The 27,602-nt window shown below is 40.9% G+C and overlaps 3 protein-coding genes across 5 annotated transcripts; 1 reads left to right on the top strand and 2 right to left on the bottom strand.

Moving 5' to 3' along the window:
- Positions 23 to 5,605, bottom strand: LOC110437679 (acetyl-CoA acetyltransferase, cytosolic 1-like). Its single transcript, XM_021466243.1, has 15 exons — positions 5,441 to 5,605; positions 5,192 to 5,259; positions 4,465 to 4,563; positions 4,192 to 4,365; positions 3,975 to 4,080; positions 3,583 to 3,721; positions 2,834 to 2,911; positions 2,681 to 2,746; positions 2,450 to 2,535; positions 1,829 to 1,928; positions 1,524 to 1,634; positions 1,404 to 1,445; positions 1,057 to 1,143; positions 474 to 593; positions 23 to 400 (listed from the first exon to the last, which is right to left on the bottom strand). Exons 2-14 carry the CDS (start codon positions 5,217 to 5,219, stop codon positions 504 to 506), a joined length of 1,206 nt encoding a protein of 401 aa, XP_021321918.1. The 5' UTR covers positions 5,220 to 5,259; positions 5,441 to 5,605; the 3' UTR covers positions 23 to 400; positions 474 to 503.
- On the top strand, positions 13,377 to 17,498 carry LOC8072346 (LRR receptor-like serine/threonine-protein kinase FEI 1). Its single transcript, XM_002443615.2, has 13 exons — positions 13,377 to 13,586; positions 13,705 to 13,840; positions 14,135 to 14,206; positions 14,379 to 14,450; positions 14,585 to 14,656; positions 14,747 to 14,818; positions 14,937 to 15,008; positions 15,104 to 15,210; positions 15,328 to 15,510; positions 15,616 to 15,948; positions 16,058 to 16,312; positions 16,605 to 16,738; positions 16,850 to 17,498. Exons 1-13 carry the CDS (start codon positions 13,439 to 13,441, stop codon positions 17,072 to 17,074), a joined length of 1,881 nt encoding a protein of 626 aa, XP_002443660.1. The 5' UTR covers positions 13,377 to 13,438; the 3' UTR covers positions 17,075 to 17,498.
- Positions 19,990 to 25,835, bottom strand: LOC8065253 (disease resistance protein RPM1). 3 transcript variants are annotated; one of them, XM_002442570.2, is made up of 4 exons: positions 25,407 to 25,835; positions 24,580 to 24,660; positions 24,094 to 24,239; positions 19,990 to 23,055 (listed from the first exon to the last, which is right to left on the bottom strand). In XM_002442570.2, exons 1-4 carry the CDS (start codon positions 25,758 to 25,760, stop codon positions 20,634 to 20,636), a joined length of 3,003 nt encoding a protein of 1,000 aa, XP_002442615.1. In that variant the 5' UTR covers positions 25,761 to 25,835; the 3' UTR covers positions 19,990 to 20,633. The 3 variants fall into 3 exon arrangements, with proteins under 3 accessions (XP_002442615.1, XP_021302156.1, XP_021302157.1); XM_021446481.1 differs by having other exon boundaries at positions 24,580 to 24,642; XM_021446482.1 differs by lacking the exon at positions 24,580 to 24,660.

Genomic DNA, 27,602 nt, shown 5'->3' with positions numbered 1-27,602 from the left:
GTAACATCTTCAAATATTCAGATTTCAAAGAAAAAAGAACATCTTCAAAGTTTCAGTAGATGAATTTCAGTTCACACAAACTTCTAAAACAGCGTCAATGGAGTCCTCCAAATAGGATGTACAGATGGATAGAATTGAGCAGAGGCTGCTCCATTTCTCTTATTGCAGATGCAGGTAGCAGAAGCACACCACGCTTTATTGCTGAATTAACTTAAGAATGTTCAGCAAGCTACAACACTAAACATACATCAACGTAAGAGTACAAGGTCCGCCTCAGGGAGCTGGTGCTAATTGCTAGAATGATTGCGCCTGCGACGTCATGTTGCTATGGTGACCGAAGCGGCAAGACAGAATGATTGCTCAATCATGCTCGGTTGAATTATGCAGATAGCAGCAGCACCTGGGATAAATTATGGTCATTTTCAATGCTCCATCATGTAATAAATGAATGCAATTGAAGTTGGTACACTCACTGTTTCGAGTCTAGCGAAGTTCAATATCTCTTATGCGAGCTCAACAACAAGAGCTGATGCTCCACCTCCACCGTTACAGACTCCAGCAACCCCGATCTTGCCACCCTTCACCCTAAGAACCTGTTAAAAAGAAACAAGGACTATGAGGAACGACCACCATATGTGCAAAATGTCCCAAACTGATGGCACAAGACGACACCAAAGATTTGTGAAACAAAGGGTAATAGTATGCTGTCATATGAACTTATGGATACAGTTTTCATAATCTGTGAGTCAAGTATCAATGTTAAAGCTTGGATTTGCAGGGTTACCTAAGTTCCTATTTGCAGATATTTTGCATACTGAAAATTCATAACAAAACCCAATAGCAATATACTAGTAAAGATAATTTACCCTTCATGGCAAACGCTATGATACGCACAATATACTAGTAAAGATAATTTACCCTTCCTGGCAAACGCTATGATACGGTCAAGGCCTCAAGTATTTGACAGAATTCATTATTTAATTACAGATTACCTTCAACTTTTCTACTAGAAAAACATTGTGCATCTTTAAACAACGGGATTAAGATAAAACTTACACCAAGAAGGGTGACCAAAATGCGAGCACCACTGCACCCAAGAGGATGCCCTAAAGATACAGCTCCTCCATGAACATTAGTCTTTTCCTGCATCCACATGTTATTATCATGCTATTAAATGCTGCTGCTGCCTATAGCAAACTACTACAAAAGAATCAAGGTACATTTTCTGAAAATGACATTTTAGCCTTTTAAATTCACACACAAGAAATGTTATTATCATGCTATTAAATCCTGCAGCTGCATAGCAAACTACAAAAAAATCAAGGTGCATTTGCTGGAAACAACATTTTTAGCCTTTTACATTTACACACAAGAAATGACAGCTCAGTATTGGTAGCACTTACTGAAGGAATCCCAAGAAGCTTTTGATTTGCAAGAGCAACAGCCTGTACTCGAAGTAAAAATAGATATTATTACAAAAATCAATTATTGAGTGAAAGAAACTCTCAGTAGTCAGCACATACCGAAAATGCTTCATTAATCTCATAAAAATCAACATGGGATGACTCTAATCCAGCATTTGCTATAGCCTTTGGTATCGCAAGTGCTGGGGTGGTTGTAAAAAGTTCCGGAGCCTGTATAAACAACATTCATGGTTACAAAATAAAATTCCAGAATACAATTTTAATAGTTGAACATTTAGATAGTAACATAAAACTGTCCGAGAAAATAAACTCCAAATATCCTTGAACATTTAGATCACAATGTAAATATCAAGATGAAACGTATTCTACTCTCAAGTTGGATAACAATTGTTACTGTGGCTTACTTGAGCTGCATCTGCATATCCTCTGATCCTTGCAAGGACTTGCAGGCCAAGCTCTTGAGCCTTCTGCCCACTCACCAAAACTAATGCAGCAGCCCCATCACTGATCCATATAAAAGCAAATTAGATATGCCCGATTGTAGCTACACAAGCGGATAGTAGGCAGTACACACTGGCCAGTACCAGTGAATGGAAAAACAGCAAGTGCAAAGTGAGATGAAAGAATTTTGAAGACAGCCAAGGAGACATTATACACATAGGCTGGTTTTCCTTCGAATGGGCATAAGATTTTTTATTTTTTATTTTTTGAAAAAAAGGCATAAGATATTAGAAACACTTCTTTAGTTTCTTATGTGATAATAAATCATTTATAAGAAGAAAAGTTACAATTGATTTAACAAATTAGAGCATACCAAGCACCTAAAACATAATAGGAGCGCCAATTCATAAGAACAAACACAAATCAAATATGGTATACACAGGACAGCAACAAAAATAACAAAATGCAAGCATAATGTAAAGAAACAAGTTAACTATCACCCTAGTTAATCACAAGAATTATAATACAGCTGAAGATAAACTTAAAAGGACTAAGTAATAATAATGTAAACGTCGAGAAGTTACCTTATACTAGAAGCATTTCCAGCTGTAACAGTACCACCATTCTCCTTGAAACTTGGGCGGAGTTTCTTCAGTTTTGCTGGGTCAAACTAAGAGAGACAAGAAATTGGCATGGCATAAGTGAAACAATCATCTTCACAAGCCCCCATGTAAGGAGGCCTGTTGCTCCCATAGGACAAATAATGAATCAAAGGGCATGCCAGTATTATGTCTTTGCTGCATGAGAAAATTTACCTTATCCAGGCTTTCATCTTTCTCAATAAGTACAGGTGGTTTTCCCCTCCCGACAGGAACTTCAATCTGGTTGAAAAAACATTGAACATAATAACGAAGCCAAACAAAGCATATACTGTAATTATTAGTTCTAGCAAAGAGAAAGAAAATCACCGGAACAATCTCCCATGCAAAAGCACCACTGTCACGAGCAGCAATTCCACGCTCGTTGCTTTGGATAGCAAAAGCATCCTATGAACATAAAAGTAAAATCAATACACCATAAATGCAAATAATATTGCACTACAATATATACGAAAATACATAGCATCAGATATGGGAAGATATTCCCAGGTAACTCATACAGGACCATAATTATTAGAAGAAAAATGAAAACGGATATAGGAAAATAACTGAGGTATCGATGTGTAATGTTATGTACTGATATAGCATAGCTTGAAGAAGGATAGGGACACAAATAGTACTTTTTCATGGCACATCAAATAGATGGTTTTTTGAAGATCCAGACTATCTTTTAAGCCCACCCTAGCAATCATGTGACAATCCTGATGTTCATTGCTCCTAGAAGGGTCCAAACTACTAATTCACCTTACAGATGGGAATGAAGATGCCAGTCCAGACCATTCAGGATGATAACCATGATTAAAAAAAGAAGAAGAAGAAGAAGAAGAGAAGAAGATATACAGACTGTATGGGATCTGGTGGTGATGAATTAAAATTCAGGGCACCCTCAAAACAAATGCCAACAAGAAATTCAAACTGCAAGGGGCATGATGATGACGAAGAAAAAACTAAGAGTACTCTGAAAACAATAATTGCCAATATTGACCAACTACTGAAAACTACAACATGGGTGTTGACAAATATAGGAATAAAAGTCATAACAGAAGGCAGTGAGACACCTGGTCTTCTCTTGTGAGGGCATGATTGTCAGCACAAAGCTCAGCACACATTCCCATGGCACAGTCATTGTATACATCCCAAAGTCCATCCTTAAGCATGGCATCAACAAGTGTGTCATGTCCAAAACGAGACCCTTTCCTGTATTTTGTAATTAGCACGTTTGTCAGATTATAGCAGTTGGAATCTGTTTTAACCAAGAGCATACATAATTTCAACATAAAACTGGCCACTTTTTTAATTGACTTGCGGATGGTGAATGCTCGAATCACTAAAACCAAGTGTAGAAAGTGCAATTTAAATAAGTAAACAGCTTTTATCTGTCAAATAACTCAAGATTGTGCTTTGGTCATGCACCATGATACCGGATAAATCAAAACAGCACTTTGCATACCTAGCTTCAGCAATGTACTTTGGGGCATTGGACATGCTTTCCATGCCACCTGCAACAACAATATCATTGATACCCAGCTGAATTGTCTGTGCGGCGAACATAGTAGCTGCAGAGTGTGAGGAAGAGCATGGTCAGATGATATATGTCTCACACATGTAAACAAAGACTAAACAGTGAGCAGATTATACAAGCATGGATAGATGAATTAGGCTCAGACCCTTCATGCCAGACGCGCAGACTTTGTTAACAGTGGTGCAAACAACAGTGTTTGGTATCCCTGCACCCAGAGCGGCTTGCCTTGCAGGAGCCTGTCCCAAATTAGCACTCAAGACATTTCCGAAAAAGACCTCCTGCACGAGAGCCGCATCCACATTTGCTCTTTTCAGAGCAGCTAACAGCCCCAACCATGCTCATGTCAGTGCTATTATTGTGGCGAAACAGATACACCTTGTTCGTAGCTCAGAAAAAAAAAAGATTATTTGGATGTCACCTTCAATTGCTATAGAGCCAAGCTTTGTTGCGGGCAAGGAAGACAAGGCACCAAGAAAACCACCCATAGGGGTGCGTGCAACACCGACAACACATACATCTGTGAGGAAGAAAGAAAAGATTATTAACTGCTGAACATAGAAAAGTCATCTAGATTTTTCTTTTTTTAAAAAAAAACATGTGTATAAACCATGGTTGCTTATACATCCTTCCGATGGTACAAACAAAACTTGAAAACTATAACAGAATAAAGTAATTGCAGTAGCTTGTTACATGCAGCCAAGTAAAGTAGTGTGTGTGGCACTCCCACCTGTGCAGTCCACCAAAGGGGAGAAAGAGAAACAGAACTTGTGGACGTATTTTGCAGCAAACTAGGAAATACCATACCAACAAGCCGTGGAAAGCTAGCAAAGGATCCTATGAAATCTAGAGTACTGTCCAACAAAGAGATATCGGTACACATACACAAGGATTGAGGCATGAGAGCAGGATCATGGAGCATCCAGAACGCCCCCAATGGCCGCAGAACGAAATTAAAGGCGCTAGATTTACATGGAGAACAACCAATTCCTAGCTCGCGAGCAACATAAACCAAAATTCCACCCAATATAGTGGAAGTCCACCTCCCAACATGTCAGATCGGTCGCTGGAACTGGATCTAGAATGAGAATGGACGCGCCGAAGTGTGAATGAGGGTGTTTATCAGAGAAGACGCGACGCGATAATACCTCTGGGGGCGATGCCGTTGGATGCCATGGCCGGCGGCGGTCCGGACTATTCGGCAACACCGAGCGACCTGCGAATCCAGAAACGCAACAACAGTGGAGCATCAACCCGTGATCCATCCGTTCCAATAGAAAGAAAGAGAGAGAGAGAGAGAGAGATCACGCGGGCGCCTGCAGAGGCGGGCCACCGGCCGACAAGGGTAGGCCGCCAAGAGAAGAGCAGAGGAGAGAGGAGGAGGAGACGAAGCTCACCTCACAGCCTGCCTAAGTCACCTGGAGAGAGGCAGTGGCGCCTGGCGGGGCGGGCGGCTGTGGCGACGGCGGTTGGCGGAGTGCACGAGGAGATCGCAATCCGTTATTTCTAGTCTTCAGTTGTAGGCTTCAAAGCAGGCTCCAGGGAACCAGTTGGGCTCGGCCAGAGCTGAATTGAGCTCTCTTTTTTTTATAGGATGAAGTTGATTGGTCTTGAAGCATATTATGGCACCATGGAAGGACTTTATTTATTTTGACAATAAATAGACAGGTGAGAGTTCAGCTACCTGCTAGTCAACAGAAATTAATTGAAATTGTTTGTGCCTTCCATTCTCTAGAAGAGCAGCAGTTATCAGCCTGTTCGTTTGTCTAAAAAATTATGACAGTTTATTATGTACTACTCTCTTTCAATACCAAGAGTCTATAGATTCACCAATGCTAATACTTGGCACCTAGAACTATTACTAGTGGATCTAAAAGAGTTATTAATAGACCAACTAACTATTAGTGAAAGGGATCATTGACTATTATTTTCGGTAGCAAGTTGGGGCTGCTAACTTAAGGTGGGCATTCGGTTCTCGATTGGTTCAAAAAAATTTAGGAACCGAGCAGTTCGGTTTTCGGTTATTTCGGTTCGGTTCCGGTTTTTACCGAACTAACCGAATTTTTTCAGCAAAGGTTAATACAAAAAAATATGTAGGTTTTAAAGAAAATATAGGCAACACCACTTCTAATTTAGATAATAATAATTGATAAGAGAATAATAGCAATATAGTAACATAAATACATAGTAATTTAGTATGAGACGTCACACAAAAATCAAACTTTGTCTTACAAAATACTAGTAAGTAAAATAAAATTCATGAATTTCGGTTAATTCGGTTAACCGAGGGTGGGAACCAAATTGTTTCCGGTTATTTCGGTTCCTCAAAACTTGAAACCGAATAAGGAACCGATTTTTTCAGATTCGTTTCTTTCGGTTTCAGTTCCAGTTCTTTCGGTTCAGTTCCTCGGTTCGGTTAATTGTGCCCACCGTCCTGCTAGGTCGGCATGATTTAGTTTCACCTTTTAATTCTTGGAACAATTTAGTTTATGCTTTCCGTTCGTACTTTGATCCAATGGCTTGTAATAATGGTACATTTATACTCATTTATGTAATTCGTTTGAACACTGTGTTTTGTACCATTGATGATGTCGATCCATGTGTGTGAAATTGAGATCCTGGCGCACATGTGATTTGGCACCCGAATGCTCTTTTACATCCGGATGTGATAATTCGTCATTAGTATAATTAGTTATTTTTTAATCTATATTTAATGTTCTATCCATATGTTCAAAGATTTGATGTGATAAGGCGATACCTCACCCCCCACCACACACACCCCAACTCACAGCTTAAGTTTACAACATTTATGAGGTCGCGTAAATGTTGTGATTAGAGATCAACAGTGGTTGTAATTAGGGGTTGTGTAGGTGCTATGGATTGGACTATGGATGTTTGGCCTTATCTTTTTCAAGAATTGTTCTCTCTTGTTCCAAATTAAGTTTTAGTTTTTTTAGATTCATAATTTGCTAAACATCTAATATATATTTATTATATCTATACTTTCAGTAAAAGATATAAATCAAAAAATGCTAAACATCTTATAATTTGTGAGGAATAGAATAACTTTCAGTTTTCCTCACTATGTGATTAGTCATCGTGCAAATATTGTGTTTCGGGGTCGTTTCAAGGTTTGTTAGTATTTTTTTCAAACCAAACCAAACCAGTAGCATTTCCTCTTTTAGGGTTATATATTTTTATAATAAAGTTATCAGGAACTATAGGTGCTAAATTTCTATAAATAAAACTAGTTAAACTTGTTTAACTTATCTGGAAACGAGATTATATATTTTTTTTTGAGCGGAGGAAGTAGGTAAACAGTAGGGTAGATTGCCTGCTCGTACGTTGGCTCACATTAGAGTAGGTTTGGTTGGTTTCAAAGCTTTGTTGGTTTGGCTGACAAGTTATGGTAAAAAGTATTGTTGCCTTATTTATTGTAAAAGATAAATAATTCTGAATGGTCGGTAGATTTGATTGATAAACTTAGACTTTGTTTAGATCCGAATTTATTTTAGATTTCGCTATTGTAGCACTTTGTATTTGGTAATTAGTGTTCAATTATAGACTAACTAGTTTTAAAAGATTTATCTCGTGATTTATAATCAAACTGTGTAATTATTTGTTCTTTTTATGTATATTTAATTCTCAATATATGTGTCGAAAGATTTGACGTGCTGGAAAATCTTAAAAGTTTTTTTTGTATTTTAAGGTGAATTAAATAAGGCCTCAAACGAACGGGTGATGGGTCCCACTCCGAGGGCAGGGCCATCAACGGCTAGTGCACGTTTCCGGCCGGCGTTTCTGCTTGCAAACCGTCCGTACGCACGACGCCACGTTGCATGTTGCAGAACATTCACTTAATTTTCAATATTTCTTATCACATACAAACTTTGAATATATTTATATATAACATTAAATATAAATAAAAAATATATTTAATTGTATGGTTTATTTGTAATTTGTGAGATGAATTTTTTGAATCTAGTTAATTTACAGTTAAATAGTAATTACCAGATAAAAAAAATACTACGGTAGCTAAACTTAAAAAATTTCACAAACTAAGGTCTTGTTTAGATTAAAAAATTTTTAGATTTTGATACTGTAGCACTTTCTTTTTTATTTGACAAACATAAAAAAAGCGGGCCGCGGGGGAATGACGTCCCCACCGGTTTTTCATTAAGAAGATGAACTTCTCACGCAGCTCGCGAAAAACCTCCGAACCCCGGCCTCACCCATATACAGCGGCACGTGCATCCCCGTGAGACGGGACGGCCACAGACCTGCACTTTGGCGTGAGATTAGGCTTAAAAGATTCATCTCGTAATTTATAGATAAACTGTGCAATTACTTTTTGTTTTAATCTATATTTAATATTTTATATATATACCGCAAGATTCGATGTGATGAGAAATCTTAAAAAGTGTTTTTGGTGTTTTGAACTGAACTAAACAAGGCCGCGATATGAATCCAATAGCACCGTAGATTCGAAAATCTTCAAAAAAGATCATTTGAACCGTGGATTTGTGGCTAGCAATGGTAGGACGAATTACTATTTATTAAAATGTCGTCTCGTCGTGGTGGTCGCGACAGACACCGTTACCGATTTCTGCGGCCGTGCACACGTCCTGCCTGTGCCTGGGCCCTGCTGCCTGCCTGCCGCCGGAGTCCGGACCCCACCACTATTGTTAAGCAGCACCGCGATCAATGTCCTTTCTTGCTTGGGTAGGGAGAACCGGAATGCATGGCCTTGATTAGTTCTATTTTTTTCTTTGCAAAATAGACACGACAACAATTTTGTTTGTATTTGATAAATATTGTTTAATTATAAATTAATTAGGTTTAAAAGATTCATCTCGCAAATTACAGGCAAACTATATAATTAGTTATTTTTTTATCTATATTTAATGTTCGATGCATGTGTCACCAGATTCGATGTGATGAGAATCTGAAAAATTTTGTAAACTTTTTTGGAAATGTCTTGTTTAGTTCCAAAAGTTTATGCTAAATAGACATTGTAGCACTTTCATTTGTAGTTGACAAATATTATCCAATCATAGACTAACTAGGCCCAAAAGATTCGTCTCGCAAATCATAAATATTATCCAATCATAATTAATTTTTATTTTCGTCTATATTTAATGCTCTACGCATACGTCTAAAGATTCGATGTGATAGCGAACTGAAAAATTTTGAATTTTTTTGGAAACTAAAAAAGGGGACAAGGTGCCTATAAAAAAGCAATCCACATGATTTTCCACGTGGCATTACTATTTATGGAGATAAGGACTGAACCTTGCTAACTAAAGAAAAATTAAGATAGAAGGACTCAATCTTGCTAATAACCAAAGAAAATTACCGAACACTGTCTTTGCCGATGAGGAGAGTTTTCTTTATATAAGTCCGGTCAATGTGAGTTTAGTAGACATTAAACAAGCTGGCATGACATGGTATAAACGAAGAGAGATGTGATAAAATTTTTAATGGCTAAAATAAGTTTTATGAGGATGAAACTTATTTACACTTTTTCAACACTTGAAGTCTTGAAAATAGGGACATGAAACCCCCATAAAGACTAACCTAACTAATTCTAACCATTGGGCCATGAGCTCTTTTACACGCATATACCTACTCTAACCATAGTGTGTGCAGCCAAACGATAATTACTTTGATATCTAGGCATAAGTTTGGAGCTTTCGATAAATGGATTATCGCATGCTACCAGGTTATCTTATTTATCTAACGTGCTCTAGATATGAATTTTGCATCAAAGGTCCTTGTATAAATAAAAATGATATCGATATAATTTTAGAACATAGGTTTATATATACTGACAATATAGTGAAAATCATTTTTCTCATCTCAACCCATAAACCATTCACTAGTTGTGTTCATCTTCAAAGACTCAACGGCTAGTTTGGTTTGGTCGAGGACTCCCCTTTCCTGTCCGGTCCGTACGAGGCCAATCCGGCACCTGTCTCTCATCTCATCTGAGTGGTGGGCCAGGCCAGGGATTCAACCCGCGATAATAAATGAATCCGATCCGATCCGACGACGAGTAGCATTCAAATGTAGGAGTACATTCAAACGGGAGCAGTTTCCTTCCACGCACTCATTCGAATGTTTGGACCTTGTTTAGTTCCAATTTTTTTAAAATGAATATGGTAGTATTTTCATTTATATTTGATAAATATTGTTCAATTATAGACTACCTAGATTCAAGATCCATCCTACAAATTACAAGTAAACTGTACAGCTAATTATTTTTATCTATATTTAATGCTTTATGCATGTGTCGTAAAATTTGATGTGATAGAAAATCTGCCACGTGGACAAAAACGACTACAACTCGCGTTTAGGGTTCCAAAAAATGAAGAGTTGTGATTTGGCCACGTGGACCAGAAATGCACCCTCGCGTTGCTGGGTTCCATCTCCTCGCGTAACAGCTCCATGTCGGACAAAGCTTGTTCGGCTTGTCTAAAAACCATGGTTGATCTCTTCGATTCCATGTTTCTGCTCGTAGCTTGGGTTCTCTGAAAAGAAAGGAATTCAGTCACCTTTGAGCACTCACCTGTCAGCGACGCCTATGGCATCTGCAGGAAGGTGGCCAGTGAGGCAACCGAGTGGGCTATGGCTAGGCTTCGGACCATATCTACGACGGCTCCTGCTTGGTCGCAATTCTTGAATGCATTGTAATCAGTCTGGTTTCCTGCGTTGTAACAGCTTTGTGTCTCAAAGTTTTGTTTTCAGGCTCCAGCTCTTTAAACCCGTTGTTGGTGTTGGTGTCTCGCCTTCGTCTACCCGTTGTAACATGTGGTTACTTTTCTCTTAATGAAAAACGGGCTAATCACCCGATCAAGAAAAAAACCATGGTTCAAAGTACTGTTTACTTACTAGCAAAAAAAATACGAATTATAAAACAAGCGAATGAAGTCAAAACCATCACTAGAATAAGCTATGATCATGATAACCGCGTAGAATCTCAAAACCATATATATGAGTTAGGTTTTGGAAATATTTAGATTTATGCAGCTTGTATGTTGTCTGTGTTAGCTTGTATTGCTTGTTCGGATTAATTACATGGTGGTCAAAATAGAGATTTGATCATATTAAGGGGCTATTTAGTTTCCAAAAATTTTGCAATTTTTTCAAGATTCCACATCACATCAAATCTTGCGACTCACATGTATGGAGCATTAAATATAGATAAAAAATAATTAATTGCATAATTCGTATTTATGAGATGTGAACCTAGTTAGTCTACGGTTGGACAATAATTGTCAAATATAAAGGACAATGCACTTTGCAAATTTTTCACCAACTAAACAACCCCTAAATAATGTAGGTTTTCACAAGTTGATATACATAGATAATGAAATATTCCTCGTCTTGCTCCTACCTCTATTAGAAGTACGAGATCTCAAGGTGACTATCCTTAGGCTGGTAACTATACCTGGCCTTGTTTAGTTCACTCAAAAACTATTTTTTTTTAAGATTTTCTGTCACATCGAATCTTGCGGCACATGCATGGAACATTAAATATAGATGAAAACAAAAACTAATTGCATAATTTGTCTGTAAATCGCGAGACAAATTTTTAAGCCTAGTTACTCTATGATTGAACAATATTTGTCAAATAAAAATGAAAGTGCTACAGTTTCAAAATCCAAAAACTTTTTGGACCTAAATAAAGCCCTAACAAAATTAACATGAAAGCTTTTAAAATTTACTCAAATCTTTGTATTCTACGTCCTCCACTGTCCACGATCACAAGGCCAACAACGCCTTCTCTATGGCCTTGTTCACTTCCATTCAAAAACCTAAAATTTTTCAAGATTCTCCGTCACATCAAATTTTTAGACGCATGCATGGAGTACTAAATATAGGCCTTGTTTAGTTCACCCCAAAAATCAAAAAGTTTTCAAGATTCTCTGTCAAATCGAATCTTTCGGCACATGCATGAAGCATTAGATAAAGACGAAAATAAAAACTAATTGCACAGTTTAACTGTAAATCATGAGACGGATCTTTTAATCCTAGTTAGTCCATGATTGGATAATATTTACCACAAACAAACGAAAGTGCTACAGTAGCGAAATCCAAAATCTTTTCGCATCTAAACAAGGCCATAGACGAAAATAAAAACTAATTACACAGTTTGGTTGAAATTTACGAGACGAATCTTCTGAGCGCGGCCTTTTTCACATTGACCTGTTTAGAATGTGTACTTTTATCCATAGCTTATCAGCAAAATAAAGAAGACGACATCTAGGCGGTCCATAAGATCTAATACGTAGTACAGATTTTCACAAGCTAATACATGCATATAATGAAGTATTCTTTCTTATCCCTCGTAGCTCTATTAGAAGCATGAGATCTCAATTAGAATAACAAGGTCACTATATGTAACAAAATGTACATAGCCAAACACAATTTTATCAAATACGGTTTCGTGCATAGAATAACCTAACATCGAGACCCTACCTTTACTTTGACTAGGCCTTGTTTAGTTGAGGAGGTGAATTTTTTTGACACAGTAGCATTTTCGTTTTTATTTAGCAATTATTATCAATCATGTACTAACTAGCCTCAAAAGTCGTCTCGCAAATTACAAGTAAATTGTGTAATTATTATTTTTATATCTATATTTAATATTTCATGCATGTATTACAATATTCGATGTGACGAGAAATTTTAAAAAATTAGGTTTTGGAGTAAACTAAACAAGGCCTTAAACTATGCTACATAAGATCTAGTACTGACTAAAACTAATATAAAAAACTAATCAGATTTATAGTTGTAACGACAATACTTTGGTTCTGTTCGCTTGATTTTATCCGTTGAATCTGCTAGCCAATAGCCATTCAACAATATTTTTCGCTCCTAACAAATCAACGGATAGTACTTTTTATCGGACAGTACTTTGACCTTGACAATCTTTCACATTCTTTTCTCAAGCAGGAAAAGGCGTATAGCATAGCATAAAAGCTTTTAAAAAATTTCTCAAATCTTTGTATACTCTGCATCCTCCACAACCACAATGCCAACAACGGCTTCTCTATTCTTGGGGAGGGAGGGAGAAAAACGTACGAACACAAACAAAAGCATACGTACAGTAGTGTCTACTGTAGCTGCTCATTGTCCGTACGTCGTGGGCCGTGCCTACGCGGCGCTTCTCACTGACATCTGGGCCCAAGAAGGCGCACAGCAGGTGGACCCACTCGCCAGTGGGCCAAGTCACGGGAAGCACGTCCATCCGGGTCAGCCTTTTTTCCCGTCAGAGCTCATCAGACTAAAAAAATTAAAGGCACGTCCTTTCCCTTCTTCCTTCTCTCGCACACTCCACTCCACTCCACTGCTCCCCTCTCCTCCTTCAAATCCTCTCCTCGCACCACCCAATGACAAGGAGAGAGAGAGAGAAGCCGACCACCGCCGCCGCCTCCGCCTCCGACTCCGCCATGGACAAGATCGCCGCCACGGCCTTCGCCCTTCTCCTCTGCCTCTGCTTCTCCTCCACGCCCGCCGCCATGGCCCTCACCCCGGACGGTACGTCTGCTTGCTGCATTTCCTTCCGCCAGCCCCGCGACGCTATTGCTGTCGTCTCGCTTGCCGAGTGTTCAGTGCTGACCCGCTGTTTCTTGTTTGCTTGCTTGGTTGCTTCCAGGCGAGGCGTTGCTGGAGCTCAAGCTGGCCTTCAACGCCACCGTGCAGCGTCTCACCAGCTGGCGGCCCAGTGACCCTAACCCCTGCGGTTGGGAGGGCATCTCCTGCTCCGTTCCCGACCTCAGGGTCCAATCCATGTCCGTTCCTCCTCGCCTCATCCTGCTTATTGCTCTTCCCATTTCTAGCTTCCATATTATCTTAACAGTACATCTCCCCCTTTTATTTTTCTTTCTCTCTGTCTTTTCTTTTTCTTTTTCTTCTGTGCCTCGGTTATTTGAATCAGATGTTCCCCCAAATGTGTGCTCATGGCTCGGTTACCGACGCCTTCTTCTTGGATTCCTTGCCCCCTGCTTTTGCTTTCCTTTGCCACTGATGAATATAACAACAATAACAATAATGCGCCATGCGCGTGCGTGCTCTTCTCTGTGCAGAAACCTCCCCTACATGCAGCTCGGGGGCATCATTTCGCCCAGCATCGGGAGGCTCGACAAGCTGCAGAGACTGTAAGACTTGTTTGAAAGATTTCTAGGACCAAATGTTTTTTCTTCACTGTTTTTCTTAGATTTAGAAGTATTGTATTTTCCTGAATAAAAAGGCAGCCATATCTGTGATACCAACTGCGTTGTCTTTTTCTTTTTGTGTGTTGCCTCTGAATGTAGCCTTTTCCCTTTTCAGAGCTCTGCACCAGAACAGCTTGCACGGCCCAATCCCTGCAGAGATCAAGAACTGCACCGAGCTCAGGGCAATGTGAGATACTACTAGTATGATTTATTATTTACTACTAGTATTAGAATAGTCCAGTGTTGCCGATTTGTTCAGCAGAGTGTTCAAATGCTTGCTTCTTTTTTATTATTATTATTTAACTATGTGTGTATGTTCAGTTACCTGAGAGCCAACTACCTGCAAGGAGGCATCCCTTCAGAGATTGGCGAGCTCTTGCACCTCACAATCTTGTATGGTCCTTCACATTCTCATTGCCTGCTTGTATTTAATTTTACAGTTTTATTATTGTTTTTTAACTAAAAAATGTGTTCGAATTGCAGGGACCTATCAAGCAATCTGTTGAGGGGCACAATACCGGCCTCGATTGGAAGTCTTACTCACCTTCGCTTTCTGTAAGTTTTCGTGTGCCATTTTCGTATTCCCTTGTTGGAAACGCACAATGCTGAACTGCTGATGATGTAAAAGTAAAAAAACTGATGAGAGGGCACGCTCTTACCATGCATCTCCCAGGAACCTGTCTACAAATTTCTTCTCCGGAGAGATCCCAAATGTTGGTGTCCTCGGAACCTTCAAAAGCAGCTCGTAAGCTCATTTGTCCCTTCTTTACCTGCGTGCTTCTAGTTATGATGTTGGATAGCTGTATTTATTGTTGTTGTGCATTTGTTCACGTGATGCAGGTTCGTTGGAAATCTGGAGCTTTGTGGCTTGTCCATCCAGAAGGCTTGCCGTGGAACACTCGGCTTTCCTGCTGTGCTGCCACACTCCGATCCGCTCTCTTCAGCTGGCAAGTCTTCCATTTCTATTCTATCATAGTGTTGAACTCTTTTTTTTTCACAATTTTGGTGCACGTGCAATGTTTGTGTCACTGACTGGCGGAGCTATTTGTTTCTAATTCAATCAGGCGTTTCTCCAATCAATAACAACAAGACATCACACTTTCTGAATGGCATCGTGATCGGCTCAATGTCAACCTTGGCTCTTGCCTTGATAGCTGTACTCGGATTCCTATGGGTTTGCTTGCTGTCCAGGAAAAAGAGCATTGGTGGAAACTATGTAAAGATGGACAAGCAAACCGTTCCTGATGGTAATGAATTGGCACCATTTCCTACTGTTTCCACAACAACAAAAAAGACAATGCCAATTACAGCCACTAACCACTATTTTTACATACGATCCTGTCATCATTTAGGTGCAAAGCTTGTGACATACCAGTGGAACCTTCCATATTCGTCAAGTGAGATTATTAGAAGGTTGGAGCTGCTTGATGAAGAAGATGTGGTTGGCTGTGGGGGATTTGGCACAGTGTACAAAATGGTGATGGATGATGGCACGTCATTTGCCGTCAAGAGGATCGACCTCAGCCGCGAAAGTCGTGACAGGACCTTCGAGAAGGAGCTTGAGATTCTGGGCAGCATCAGGCACATAAATCTTGTCAATTTGCGAGGCTACTGCAGGCTCGCCACAGCAAAGCTACTCATATACGATTTTGTTGAACTGGGCAGCTTGGATTGCTACCTTCATGGTAAGGATGCCTACATTCTCGCATCTCTAGGCATGACCATGATCACAATTTTTTACACCAGTGTAATGCCTTCTTACCTGATGCTTACATGATGTGGTGCCTACGGCAGGAGATGAACAAGAGGACCAGCCATTGAACTGGAACGCGCGCATGAAAATCGCCCTTGGGTCGGCTCGAGGTCTGGCATATCTCCACCATGATTGCTCGCCTGGGATTGTGCATAGGGACATCAAGGCCAGTAACATCCTGCTAGATAGAAGCTTGGAGCCTCGTGTCTCTGATTTTGGCCTTGCAAGGCTGCTTGTAGACAATGCTGCCCATGTTACCACTGTCGTGGCGGGCACCTTTGGATACCTAGCACCAGGTATATCTCTTATCTTGCTAGTTGGATGATATCCTTGTGATTTCTACGCTGTCAAAAAGACATCTAGTAGTTATACAGTAGGAATTAAGTTTTACTTGTCTGGAATATAAGACTGCAAACACACCTTGTCACCTTGTAGGGCAAAGCTACCAACAGCATGAAGTTAAACAAGAACAGTAAAAAATGTTTAGTAGGAAGTTGTAATTCATAGACATGTATTTCAAGACATAATGTTGAGCAGCTCCAGTTGATGAAAACTGAAACTGGTTGGTTACTTTGACTTTGGTGGCAGAGTACTTGCAAAATGGGCATGCTACTGAAAAATCAGACGTGTATAGCTTTGGAGTGCTTTTGCTGGAGCTGGTGACCGGAAAGAGGCCAACCGACTCATGCTTCATCAAGAAGGGACTGAACATTGTTGGCTGGGTAACTAAGCAGTGTTCTTTTTTTTTTCTTCTTTACCTTTTCTACCTTAAAAAAAAGTAGTAATGAGTAAGAGTCATGTGAAATTCTGAAAATCCATTACTGCTTCTGCAGCTGAACACCCTAACTGGGGAGCACCGGTTGGAGGATATCATCGATGAGCAATGCGGTGACGTGGAGGTGGAAGCCGTGGAAGCCATCCTGGACATCGCGGCGATGTGCACCGACGCAGACCCAGGGCAGCGGCCATCGATGAGTGCCGTGCTGAAGATGCTGGAGGAGGAGATCCTGTCCCCCTGCATGAGCGAGCTGTGCTACGAGCAGCACCTGGAGCTCTGAGCTGAGAGGAGGAAGCCTGACTATGATGCTAGTAGCTGCTGCTCAAGCGCGTGCATGCATGAATGATGGATGAGATGAGACTGAGTAGGAAGCAAAAGTTTTGTAGATACAATGGTGATGCTGAACCGTGTAGTGTAGGTGTTTATGTGCTGGCTGGACAAGTGCAGATTCTCTCATCTTCCTTTTTTTGTGCTCAGCCTCAGCTCAAGCAAAGTCAAAGTGGTTCTTGGCACAGAACCAACAATCTAATCGGCATGTTCTGTTGTACATAGATCTTCTCTCCTTTTTTTTTTGGTTCTTTTTTGCCTTTTATTTTCCTCAGTTTTCTTTTGTGGCGCCTTTATCTTTGTACCGGTAATTTTCTGACTAGATTGTCTGCACTGTTGTGGCTGCGATGCAAATTTGGCCTGTTTGGAGTATCACATATTCACATGTATCACATAAAACATAGTTCAGGAGAAAAATCCCGTGTTCTAATCAGGAGAAAAAACAGCAGGTGGCAGGATTATGAGCATCTTGGCTTGGCAAGAGTGCTGTGCTCTAGGGCCGTATCTGTAGATGAGCTGGGAGACAATGGAGATAAATAAAACGGTCTGTGAACGAAGGATTGGGTGTGGCTCCAGTTCACAAATACTGATACACGAGTTGGCACCGGAAGGAACAAAACTATAGCACAATGCTCCAAGAAAGGAAGGAAGAATTAGAGTGCAACAGCTGAGCAGCATTGACATCTGAGAATGAAGCATCATCGATAGCAGAGAGAGCAGGACAAAACAACAAATGGCGCTCTGCATCTGTATGCAGCTTTTTTATATGCGTGTGTATAACTACCCGACACATCGATCATCGCGGAATGTGCATCGTATGGATGTATTTGTGTACCCTTGTGGCGCGTGACCTCAGTGGAGTAGTACAGTACTACAGTATGTGGTGTTAATTAATAACCATAAGCATATAAATATTTATAATACATAATTAGTATCGTTCGATAGATTGTTGAATATACTTTTCAAATAAAATTATTTGGAGATTTAAATATTACACGTCTTTTATATAAATTTAGTCAAAGTTAAAAAAGTTTAATCAACACATATCCCGTAACAGCTGGTAAAAAGGAAACTCATGCTCTCCTCGCATGGTTCAGTTAGACCCTGTTTCCAATTCACATGTGTGGAGCGAATTGGAATGAAACTTAACATGTATGGATCGAGATGAATGACTTAGGACATGTAAATTGAGATTAATACATGTACATTCAAATAAGGCTTCATTTGGTCATCAATTTACTTACATTTTTATTAAATTTATGAAAACAATATTAATAAATAGTATTTTAAATAAATATAAATAGTATAATGCAACAACAATATACTATACTACACAGAGTCTGATCTAATGATATACGGAGTACTCCGTACGTCTTTCTAGGACGGATGAGAAGGCAGTGGTAAACAGGCAAGCAAAAGCCTGGCGAGGAAGACAGGAACTGTACCAGAGCTTTTGGCCCACCCGGGGAGCAGAAACTTGCTGCAACTTTCGCGTAGCAGATATCCAAGGGCGATCCATCGGGGAGCACGTCAGTAGAAATTACAATCGTGATTGGCGGGGTTTACACCTGCTCACATCAAAAAAAAAAAAAAAAATCAATCCATAGATTCAAAATAGATAATATTGAGATATAGACCAGCTTGTAAGTCGATTACTAGCGGACGTCTAAGTGACCTATCTCTATTAATGACTTTATTAGAAAACTCAGTTTCCTCAATAATAGTGAACGTTTTAGGGCCCGCTATGCGCTGAATAGCGTACTCCCTCTATCCCAAATTGTAAGTCATTTCAAGAATTTTGGAGAGTCAAAACATTTTCACATTTGACTAAAATTATAGAGTAAAATATTAAGATTTGTAACGTAAAGTGAGTATACTATGAAAATATAATTAAGGAAGAATCTAATGATATTTAGTTGGTATCATAATAATTATTATTTTATCATATAAATTTGGTCAAACTTTGAAAAGTTTGAGTCTCCAAAATTCTTGGAATGACTTACAATTTGTTGAGATGGAGGGAGTAGAACTGTTGTAGCCTAGAACTATTCGATATTTTATATTAATCTAGAAATATTCTGGGCCGTTTCAGCCGGGAATGGCTAACCGAATGGGCCATTAGGTGGCCCATCTCTACTGGTGACTTTAGAAAACTTGGTTGTCTTTATGAACTGATTAACAGATTAATGATTTCTAAAAAAACTTGGTACACGTTCTTCTTCTTGTCCCTGCAGTACCATTATCCGCTGGCGATTCTGGACGACAGGAGGATACTCTTTACTCGTGTGGGCGGACACGACGTGAGAGCATACGATCCTGAAACGTGCATGGACGGATTTGGCCACGCTGACATGACAAGAGGCTGCGTTGTTATTGGCCGATATGTGCTCAAATCTTGGGGCGGTCTAGCCTTCAGCTTGTTTGTTTGAGGTGGATTCTACTACCTTCAGTTCAGGTTCAGCGATGAAACTGTCTCCGCTGATTATTTATTTTTCATTACTTGCCCATCAACAATGACGTCTCTTTAGAAACCAAAACAAACTCAAACGTTTTGTTTCTGAATCAAAACGCCGTATATTAATTACTGGACTAGAGGCAAGTATATCAATATTATACTGTAATAATTTTCACTATTACAGAAATTTTAATAGAGGCAGACGAAAAGGGTTAATGGAGGTGGACACTGTAACTGCCTCCAATCGATGGTCACGGTTAATGCTGGATCAATGGAGGTGGTTGCTTTCCCGCCTCCGTAAATTTAACAGGGAAAACAAAACAAAACAAAAATGGTGCAATGAGGCTGTATACGGAAGTGAAGTTACACCTGTAGATACAGTGTCTCTTACCTGATGGTGATGGCCCGTTATCAAAACTCAAAAGCATGCCCGAGGCATCTTTCCACAGAACATACTTTGTGGTACCAGCATCAGAGCCTTGCAAAGTTGACATGTTCATGGTTCTTACAATGTCCAGACCGAAAAGACAATTAAGACTGCAATGTCCAAACTAGAGCCTGAAAACTGAAATACAGAGCACTACCAGTGATCTTATTTCAAACAAACTAGAGGGTAGGAAACATCTTACAAGTTCAGAACAAAAAAAAGGATAATAATTACTTGTTCTGCCACAATAACATAACAATTTCTTACTAGTAACTTGCGGGGTTGCTGCAGTCCCAGCCGCCGATCACTGGTTGCTACTCATACACGCCATTTTTTTGTGCTGCAAAACACCGCAGCCTTTTTTTTTTTCTGATTTCTTTACTTATTACTCCATTATTTAACAGAACGAGCGAAGCGATGAAGTCATAGGCTGACTCTTTCACGCGCCATGCTGTTGATGATGTGCGCCATCCGTGACACCCACAGCAAACAGCATTGGAAGGCAAATGCTTCTGCTGCACTGATATATATATGTTAACATGCTAAGGACTCCGAGGATGACTTACTAGACCATGGACCAGGGCCATAATGTAATTCGTCTGTTAATTTCCCTTCACCATGATCATCATCCTACATGTCACTGCAACGTGATTCAGAAGCCACTGTGACACGTACTACATGATCCAGTTGATCCAACATTCTGACAAAACGACCAGGAAAGCCTCCTCGGTCTGTTACTATCGTGGGGATAGTCAGGCATTTGATCTTGCTGAAAAGCTTCTCGTCCTGAAGCTTTATGTTATCAACAATCTCTGGCATATTGTAGATTGCCACTTCTTGGAGGTGTTCCAAGCCATTCAAGGCCTTAAAGGCCTTCAAGCTGTCACAATCATACATGGATATGATGGAAAGCATTGGCATGGCCCCTTCACCTATCACTAGCTCCTTTAACATAGACACCTTCTCAAGCTTCAGTCTTGCAAGGCTCAGGAATCCGTCGAAGAACAGTGTCGTCTCACTGTATGAAACAGCTGACAGCTCCATCTCAACAAGGCATGGCAGCGTAGCAAGCTTGTGCACAAAGTGTTGTGACACTTCAGATTTATGCAAATAGAGCATGGTAAGGTTTGGTAGGACATAGCGATCATTTGGTAGATCATTAATCCCTTGTAGCTTACCATGCAGGATGAGGACCTGGAGACGGCGCATGCTTGAGGTGGTGAACATGTTAGATGGAAGAAATTCACCTGACAAGTTCAGGTACAAAAGGAATTCCATTTTCCTTAGAGCTGCTGAAAGTGCGGTAGTATGGGCTGCTGAAATGCCAGACATAGACAATGATCGGAGATAAATCATATTGTTCAAGGGGCAGTTCTTTTCATCCCACAAACTACAAGGCACCACACCGTTGAGTGTCATCAAATTATTCAAGGGAACTGAACAATCGGGCAAAAGCATTTTCTCAGCAAGCACATGCCGTAGTGCTTCGATGTCCCAAAACTCATCGACAGTTTTCCCCACGTTTGTTTTCCTTACGTCCAATGTCTGGAGATTGTCAAGCTTATAGATGGATGAGGGGAGTTCCTCCAAGTTGCTGTTCCTAATGCCAAGGTACCTCAAGTGGATTATGTTGCCGATCACATCTGGCAGCTTTTGCATCTTAAGACCGTTTAGGTCAACAACTCGTAGAAATCTGGAGCCCTGTAAGAAGTGGAGTCCATGCAATGTGTTTGAGCTAACATTCTCCGAAATACCACAGGCTCTTGAACACAACTCTGCAAGATTGCCCCATAATGACTGAGGTTGCAGCTCTCCAGAGCTTGAGCTACTGCGTTGATCTTCTGCAAAATCACAGAGAAGAGAACGCAGCTTTGGGAACGCATTAGGTATGTGGACATATCCATCCACATAGTTTTGTATGGCAAGGCGCCGCACTGCATTTGGATTTACAACATTAGCATGATGATGGATTTCAAGGAAACTAGAGTCCTGTGCTTCAGACTCCACAAAAGCATGGAGCAGATTGTGGATGGCTACCAGCTTGATGGATCCACCAGCATCCTTCTCCATGACCTGGACTAACCCTCTTGAGACCAGTTCTTTGAGATAGTCAAACCCAACATCCTCCAGCGTTTCTGCCTTCTTTGGCATAACAAAACCTTCAGCAATCCACAGACGCACCAAACGATCTGGGTAAAGAATGACATTTTCTGAAACAGACGCGAAGTATAGGAAACATGACTTAAGGTAGTGTGGCAAGTCATCAAAAGCCAAATACCATATGCTTCTAACTGGTTTTGGTTGGCCATTGGACTCGAGTTGTTCGAATATGACATCCCACTCCATGGGAAACAACTTTGATCTTAGTATTCCTGCAAGCACAGTAATTGCCAGGGGTAGACCTGTTGATATACTGTGAACTTTTTTATAGTAACCCTTGCTCCTATAAATTTCTGGAGGTTCTATTGTCCCAAAAACTCGTTGACAAAATAACTCCTCTCCATGTTTTTCGTCAAGATAAGGAAGCTTAATGGGAGCTATCTGTGGGTCAATGTGATTGATTTCCTTCACATTGAGATGTGTGGTGAGTAAGATCCTGCTGCAATTGGTATCTGGCAGCACAGCAAATAATGAGTTCCAGTCACTAATGCTAACTAAACCATCAAGAACAACTAGGTACCTCCTGTTCTCAAGGTTCTGCCAAAGTTTGAATTCCATATCGGTGGTTTCTTCGTTACCAGGTGCAAATATTGTACTATCATTTTCCTCAGGAGTTTCTGGAACCTGTGAGCTGACCTGCATGTACATAATCTCAATGTACTCCCTGAACCTGATATGTGGTGGAAGACATACCCATGCATGGACCTCAAAGTGTTTTATGATATCTGGGTCATTGTACAGCTTTTTTGCAAGTGTAGTCTTTCCAATGCCACGCTCCCCCAAAATTGAGATGACAGCCCGGTGAGAAATATCTCCCTCTTTGTTGATGATTAGGTCCTTAAGGATAGCAAATTCACTTTCTCTAGAGCCTATAACATATTTATCCTCGTACCTGCAGAATGTTTCAGTCAGTTTTATTTCAATATTGAATCGCATATAAACAAAATAGGGGACTGACACATTATGTATTCCTGAAGGGCACTTTGCAATGGTACACTAAAAGGTTCATAATTCTCTGCAGGGACACATCGAAATGTGATATTGGGCCTCACATTTTTTTATCAAACATGTGGAGCTGTGTATCATTGTACTGACAAAAACAGGGAATGGTGCAAACAAATCTCTCATCTGCAAGGGAGAGTGAGAAATTAGAACACAACACACAACCTATTCACCCTATGCTACATCAGATTGATCATTACCCACTCGCCACTGCAATTCTAGATGAACGGTGTCGACAACATGGCTAGGCTGTCCATATGGCTCAAAGACCCTTTGCACCAGCAAACAACCGGGGCTGGCTAAGAGTTATCAATATAATACCTTTACATGATGCAGTTGTGTTCCATGTGATCTAACACAGTAAAGTGACTGGTATTTTGCCCACTCCTGAACATGGTGAAGGGGCCAACACACTCAACTCTTTAGCTCTTCTCACTTGAAAGACTATCCCAATCATAACAGTCACCACTACATTCCAAGTTCCAATGCTTTATAGACAGTATATGTTGAATTAATGGTACCACATCTACCAACAGGCCAGTATGTGTTCACCATGCAACATTTTTCGAAATGATACACACCTAACTACTGCACTAGTAAAGGAAAATGCACCTTCACAGTTTGATCACCTTAAACCAGAATCACAATGTATATGTTGAAATGAAATGCCAAACGTTTGAACGCTAGAACTAGCAGGTAATAGGACGAAAAGATATTTCCTCGTTGGCTTTGGGAACATAAGATATTTTTCAGCACTATCTACACGTAGCAGTGAGGTGCATCCACAGAAAAAAAAGGAACTGGGAAACACAGAAACAGAATAGGGACCATTAAAATAAATTGTGTACTGGAATGTAGGATAATAAAAAAAGGGTCGAATTAAAGTACAAAACGAGAAAAAGAAAAAGAAAACCAGATAGTAGTGTACCACTCAGGATCCACTTCAACTGACGCATAGCTCCAAATTTCAGAAGGAGAACTTTCAATTTGATAGGTTTCCTTGTTCTGATTAAGTTCCTCAATCCTTTCATTGATCTTAGATATTTGATTTGACAGCCCATGACGTACAAAAATCTGCACAACATAGACATGTTAATTTGCAAACCATTAGCATAGAGGCATGTGTGAGATGAACCTCAAATGTACTCATAAGGCTCGCTAAGTCAAACCAAAGTAGCAAATGCATGGTTTGGGGTTTCAAAATAAAACAAAAGGAGAGATTTGTTGATCAATACTCCTTTTGTTCCAAAGTGTAAGTCATTTCTGTTTTGTCCTAAGTCAAATTTCTCTAACTTTGACCAAGTTTATAGAAAAACATATTACCAAATAAATACGCTATCAAAACATATTTCATGGTGGATTTAATTTCATGTAACTTAGCCAAATTTTGACTGATAAAACTTAAACGACTTACACTTAGGACCGGAGAGAGTACACATTTATTTGCCCAAAAGATCAGAAGGTCTTTACTGTTGTACTGATTGGAAAAGAAGAGCTGAATTATGGAGCAAGAATATCAGAAAATAGAGGTATGTGAAACAACAGTAGCTAATGTCCAATGGCATGAAGTATGTCTGACCGTAGAAATTAAGAATGTCATCCATAAGGCTAAAAATTTAAACTTTGGTATTGACCACGTAAGTGTTAATTTCAGAACAAAATTCAAAGTCCTGGATGAAGAAGCCATAGGCATAATTTGATCAGAGCATAGAATGGGCACCAAGAAACACCCCTGACCCATCAATGTTTTGTGAGCATATATTTCCCTGTACAGACTCCATGTATATGTTTTTCTTCCCTTTTCTGAATTGATGGGTTTCAAGAAGAAATGAAGAATGCACCATGAATAAAGATTAGTACAAGGACAAATACGAGATGTCTACAGCGATGTGCAATGCCACGATGATGGACATCTTTGCCTAGAGCCTTGAGGTTCAGTAATAGAATATGTCTCTGAAACTACTGTCATGTCTGGTTGTTTAGGAGATGCAAAGTTGCGTTTTGTGTTTCCAATTGTTCTCTATTACCATAGCTCGCTTGCAAAGTTGTATTCATTTCAACAAACAATCAGTTAACATGAAAAAACTGAAACCGCAAAGTCAGAAATATCATTCAATTCAGTTTCTACTTTATATATACTAGTGAAGTGATCCCTGTTCTCAATTTCTATTATTAGACAATTTCCGATGGTGCTGACAAAATATGCCACGATGCCGCACCACAGTGAATCAGGATGAGCACCTGCGTGGTGAGGGCCTGGACGAGGCTGACGGCGTCGCGGTGCCACCCCCACCACCATCTGCGTCGCCGGCGCCACCGAGCCCCGAGGCGGCAGGCCTCGACGCGGAGGTGGAACTCATCGACGGCGTCCTCGACCTCGAAGGCGACCTCCCTGGTCTCGCGCAGCCAGAGCAGGAGCAGCTCGCTTGCGCGGCCGCGGCGCTGGCGGTCGGCCCCGCGGACGAGTGCCTGCAGGTAGGCCAACTTCCGGCGCAGCGCCCGGATCTCGGCGTCCACGCGCAGCAACGCCGTCGCTTCCTCCGCCGCCAGCTCACCCAGCTTGGCCACCACCCCCGTCACCCCTGCGTCCGCCATGGCCGCCGGCTGCGCCGGCACAGAACCCGGTGCGGGGCGGGTGCCCGCCTCTGGTCTGAAAGACTCAAAACTTGACGGCTGACGAGCAGGTGACTATTTACCTCTGATATTCTTTCAGCACGTCAGTGGAGGGCAATATGGACATTTCGTCCTAAGGCACGTTGCAAGCATGTTTGATGCTACTGCTCACCCACGGCCAGGTGCAAACAGTGCACGTGATCTTGTTTGGCTGCATGTCCGAGTAGAGATTTTATTTATTTGTCAGCCGAGTAGAGTATGAGTATCTTATATAAATACGTGATAGCCTTATCACCACTTCTCTTCTCAGCAATCCTCACTAGCATTTCATCGAGTAGGTCAAGGACGCAAGCTAGCCTAGCGCCAAGAATGGAGAAGCCGATGGATTTAGGAGTAGAGGCGGTCTTGCGGCGGCGGTGACGGCACCGGAGATGGCCACGAGCACCGCATCAGCCATAGCGTCCGCACAGGCTATCCACCTCTATGGCGCGCGTGGTGCCCCCCGTCTCCAACAATCTTATCTTTCGCATCACCGAGCAGCTCGAGGACTCGGTGACCTTCACCTCCTCACTCGTCGACCTGCTCTGCTCAGCCTCCACGCCTTGGCCAACCGTTCTTCCTCCTTGCCTGTGGCATCCAGCGTCGTGAGGCGATCATCTTCCTCCTCCTGTCCGCCGGCGGTGCAGTGGCCATCGTTGTGATGACCCCGCCCACAATGAGGGAGGTGGCGTAGGGACGCGTGACGGCGAAGGAGGTGAGGAGGAGGTGCAACTACGATAGTGAGGGAGGTGGCATGGGGGTGTGACGCGGCGGCGGTAGTGAGGAGGAGGTACGACTGCGTCCGGGGACGCGGAAGGGAGGTGGGCAGCGTAGAACAGGAGGTGAAAGGATAGGAAGGTCACTCGCTCCCTCTATCGGGCCCGACGATCGCTCAATCCAACCTGACTCTAAAAAATGATTTCCCATCTTTTTTCTAGGGTCTGACCCATTGTGTTTTAAGGTTCGTGTGGGATGGACTCTGAGGATGGCCCAACATTACTAAATATGGGTTGTTGCAGCTGGGGTGGCTCGAACCACCCCCTAGGCCCTCTAGGAAACACATCCAAAGTTCACGACAATGACACGAAGGGGACAAAATTGGGCCTTGTTTAGTTTCAAAAAGTTTTTAAATTTTTTCACATTCCCCATCACATCGAATCTTGCGGCACATGTATGAAACATTAAATATAGATAAAAATAATTAATTATGCAGTTTACATGTAATTTGCAAGACGAATTTTTTGAATCTAATTAGTCCATAATTTGATAATATTTGTCAAATACAAACGAAAGTGCTATCGTATTTATTTTACAAAATATTTTGGAACTAAACAAACCGAAGGGCGAAAACAAGGTAAACTTTTTTAAGTCACAAGAAAAAACAAGATAAACTTTTCCACAGTGTTGTGCAAGGACCTTATCTTTTTTTCCACTTGAGAAGTATCTCATTTCCATTACGAAAACGGAAATACAACATTCACCCATTACAAGAAGACAGAACTAAGGAGTAACAAAACATTTGACACCATCAGCGTAGCCTAAACCTTAGAAACAGCCAAAACCAAGAGGAGGCTCTACCACCAACCAGAAAACTGCAGGCAGAGTCAAAGGATGAAACCAGAATGCTGAAACCAAAAGCTGAATACTTAACAGAACCAACAACAGCAAAGTTCAAACTAACTAAAAAGCAAAAGGCTAACACATCCCACGCTAAGACACGCTTGCACTTCTTCCTCTTCAGCATACTTTTACTCTTCAGCTGGTTCGTTCAGCTGGTTCGTTGTC

The sequence above is a fragment of the Sorghum bicolor genome, chromosome 8 (assembly GCF_000003195.3).
Source record: "Sorghum bicolor cultivar BTx623 chromosome 8, Sorghum_bicolor_NCBIv3, whole genome shotgun sequence".
In the NCBI taxonomy this organism is placed as follows: Eukaryota; Viridiplantae; Streptophyta; class Magnoliopsida; order Poales; family Poaceae; genus Sorghum; species Sorghum bicolor.
The sequence above is the reverse complement of the archived record's forward strand: the minus strand, read 5'-3'. Positions and strand labels throughout refer to the sequence as shown.

What these genes read in the sequence shown, in the direction of transcription:
- LOC110437679 (XM_021466243.1), bottom strand. Translation starts at nt 5,219, where the DNA reads ATGGCATCCAACGGCATCGCCCCCAGAG. An exon ending in GGAAATGCTTCTAGTATAAG is followed by an intron (nt 1,929 to 2,449) that starts GTAACTTCTCGA and finishes TATATGGATCAG; the next exon opens with TGATGGGGCTGCTGCATTAG. An exon ending in GATATGCAGATGCAGCTCAA is followed by an intron (nt 1,635 to 1,828) that starts GTAAGCCACAGT and finishes TTGTTTATACAG; the next exon opens with GCTCCGGAACTTTTTACAAC.
- LOC8072346 (XM_002443615.2), top strand. Translation starts at nt 13,439, where the DNA reads ATGACAAGGAGAGAGAGAGAGAAGCCGACCACCGCCGCCGCCTCCGCC. An exon ending in GGAACCTTCAAAAGCAGCTC is followed by an intron (nt 15,009 to 15,103) that starts GTAAGCTCATTT and finishes CACGTGATGCAG; the next exon opens with GTTCGTTGGAAATCTGGAGC. An exon ending in CTTTGGATACCTAGCACCAG is followed by an intron (nt 16,313 to 16,604) that starts GTATATCTCTTA and finishes CTTTGGTGGCAG; the next exon opens with AGTACTTGCAAAATGGGCAT.
- LOC8065253 (XM_002442570.2), bottom strand. Translation starts at nt 25,760, where the DNA reads ATGGCGGACGCAGGGGTGACGGGGGTGGTGGCCAAGCTGGGTGAGCTG. An exon ending in TCCAGGCCCTCACCACGCAG is followed by an intron (nt 24,661 to 25,406) that starts GTGCTCATCCTG and finishes TCCATAATTCAG; the next exon opens with CTCTTCTTTTCCAATCAGTA. An exon ending in TACTCTCTCCGGTCCTAAGT is followed by an intron (nt 24,240 to 24,579) that starts GTAAGTCGTTTA and finishes TATGTTGTGCAG; the next exon opens with ATTTTTGTACGTCATGGGCT.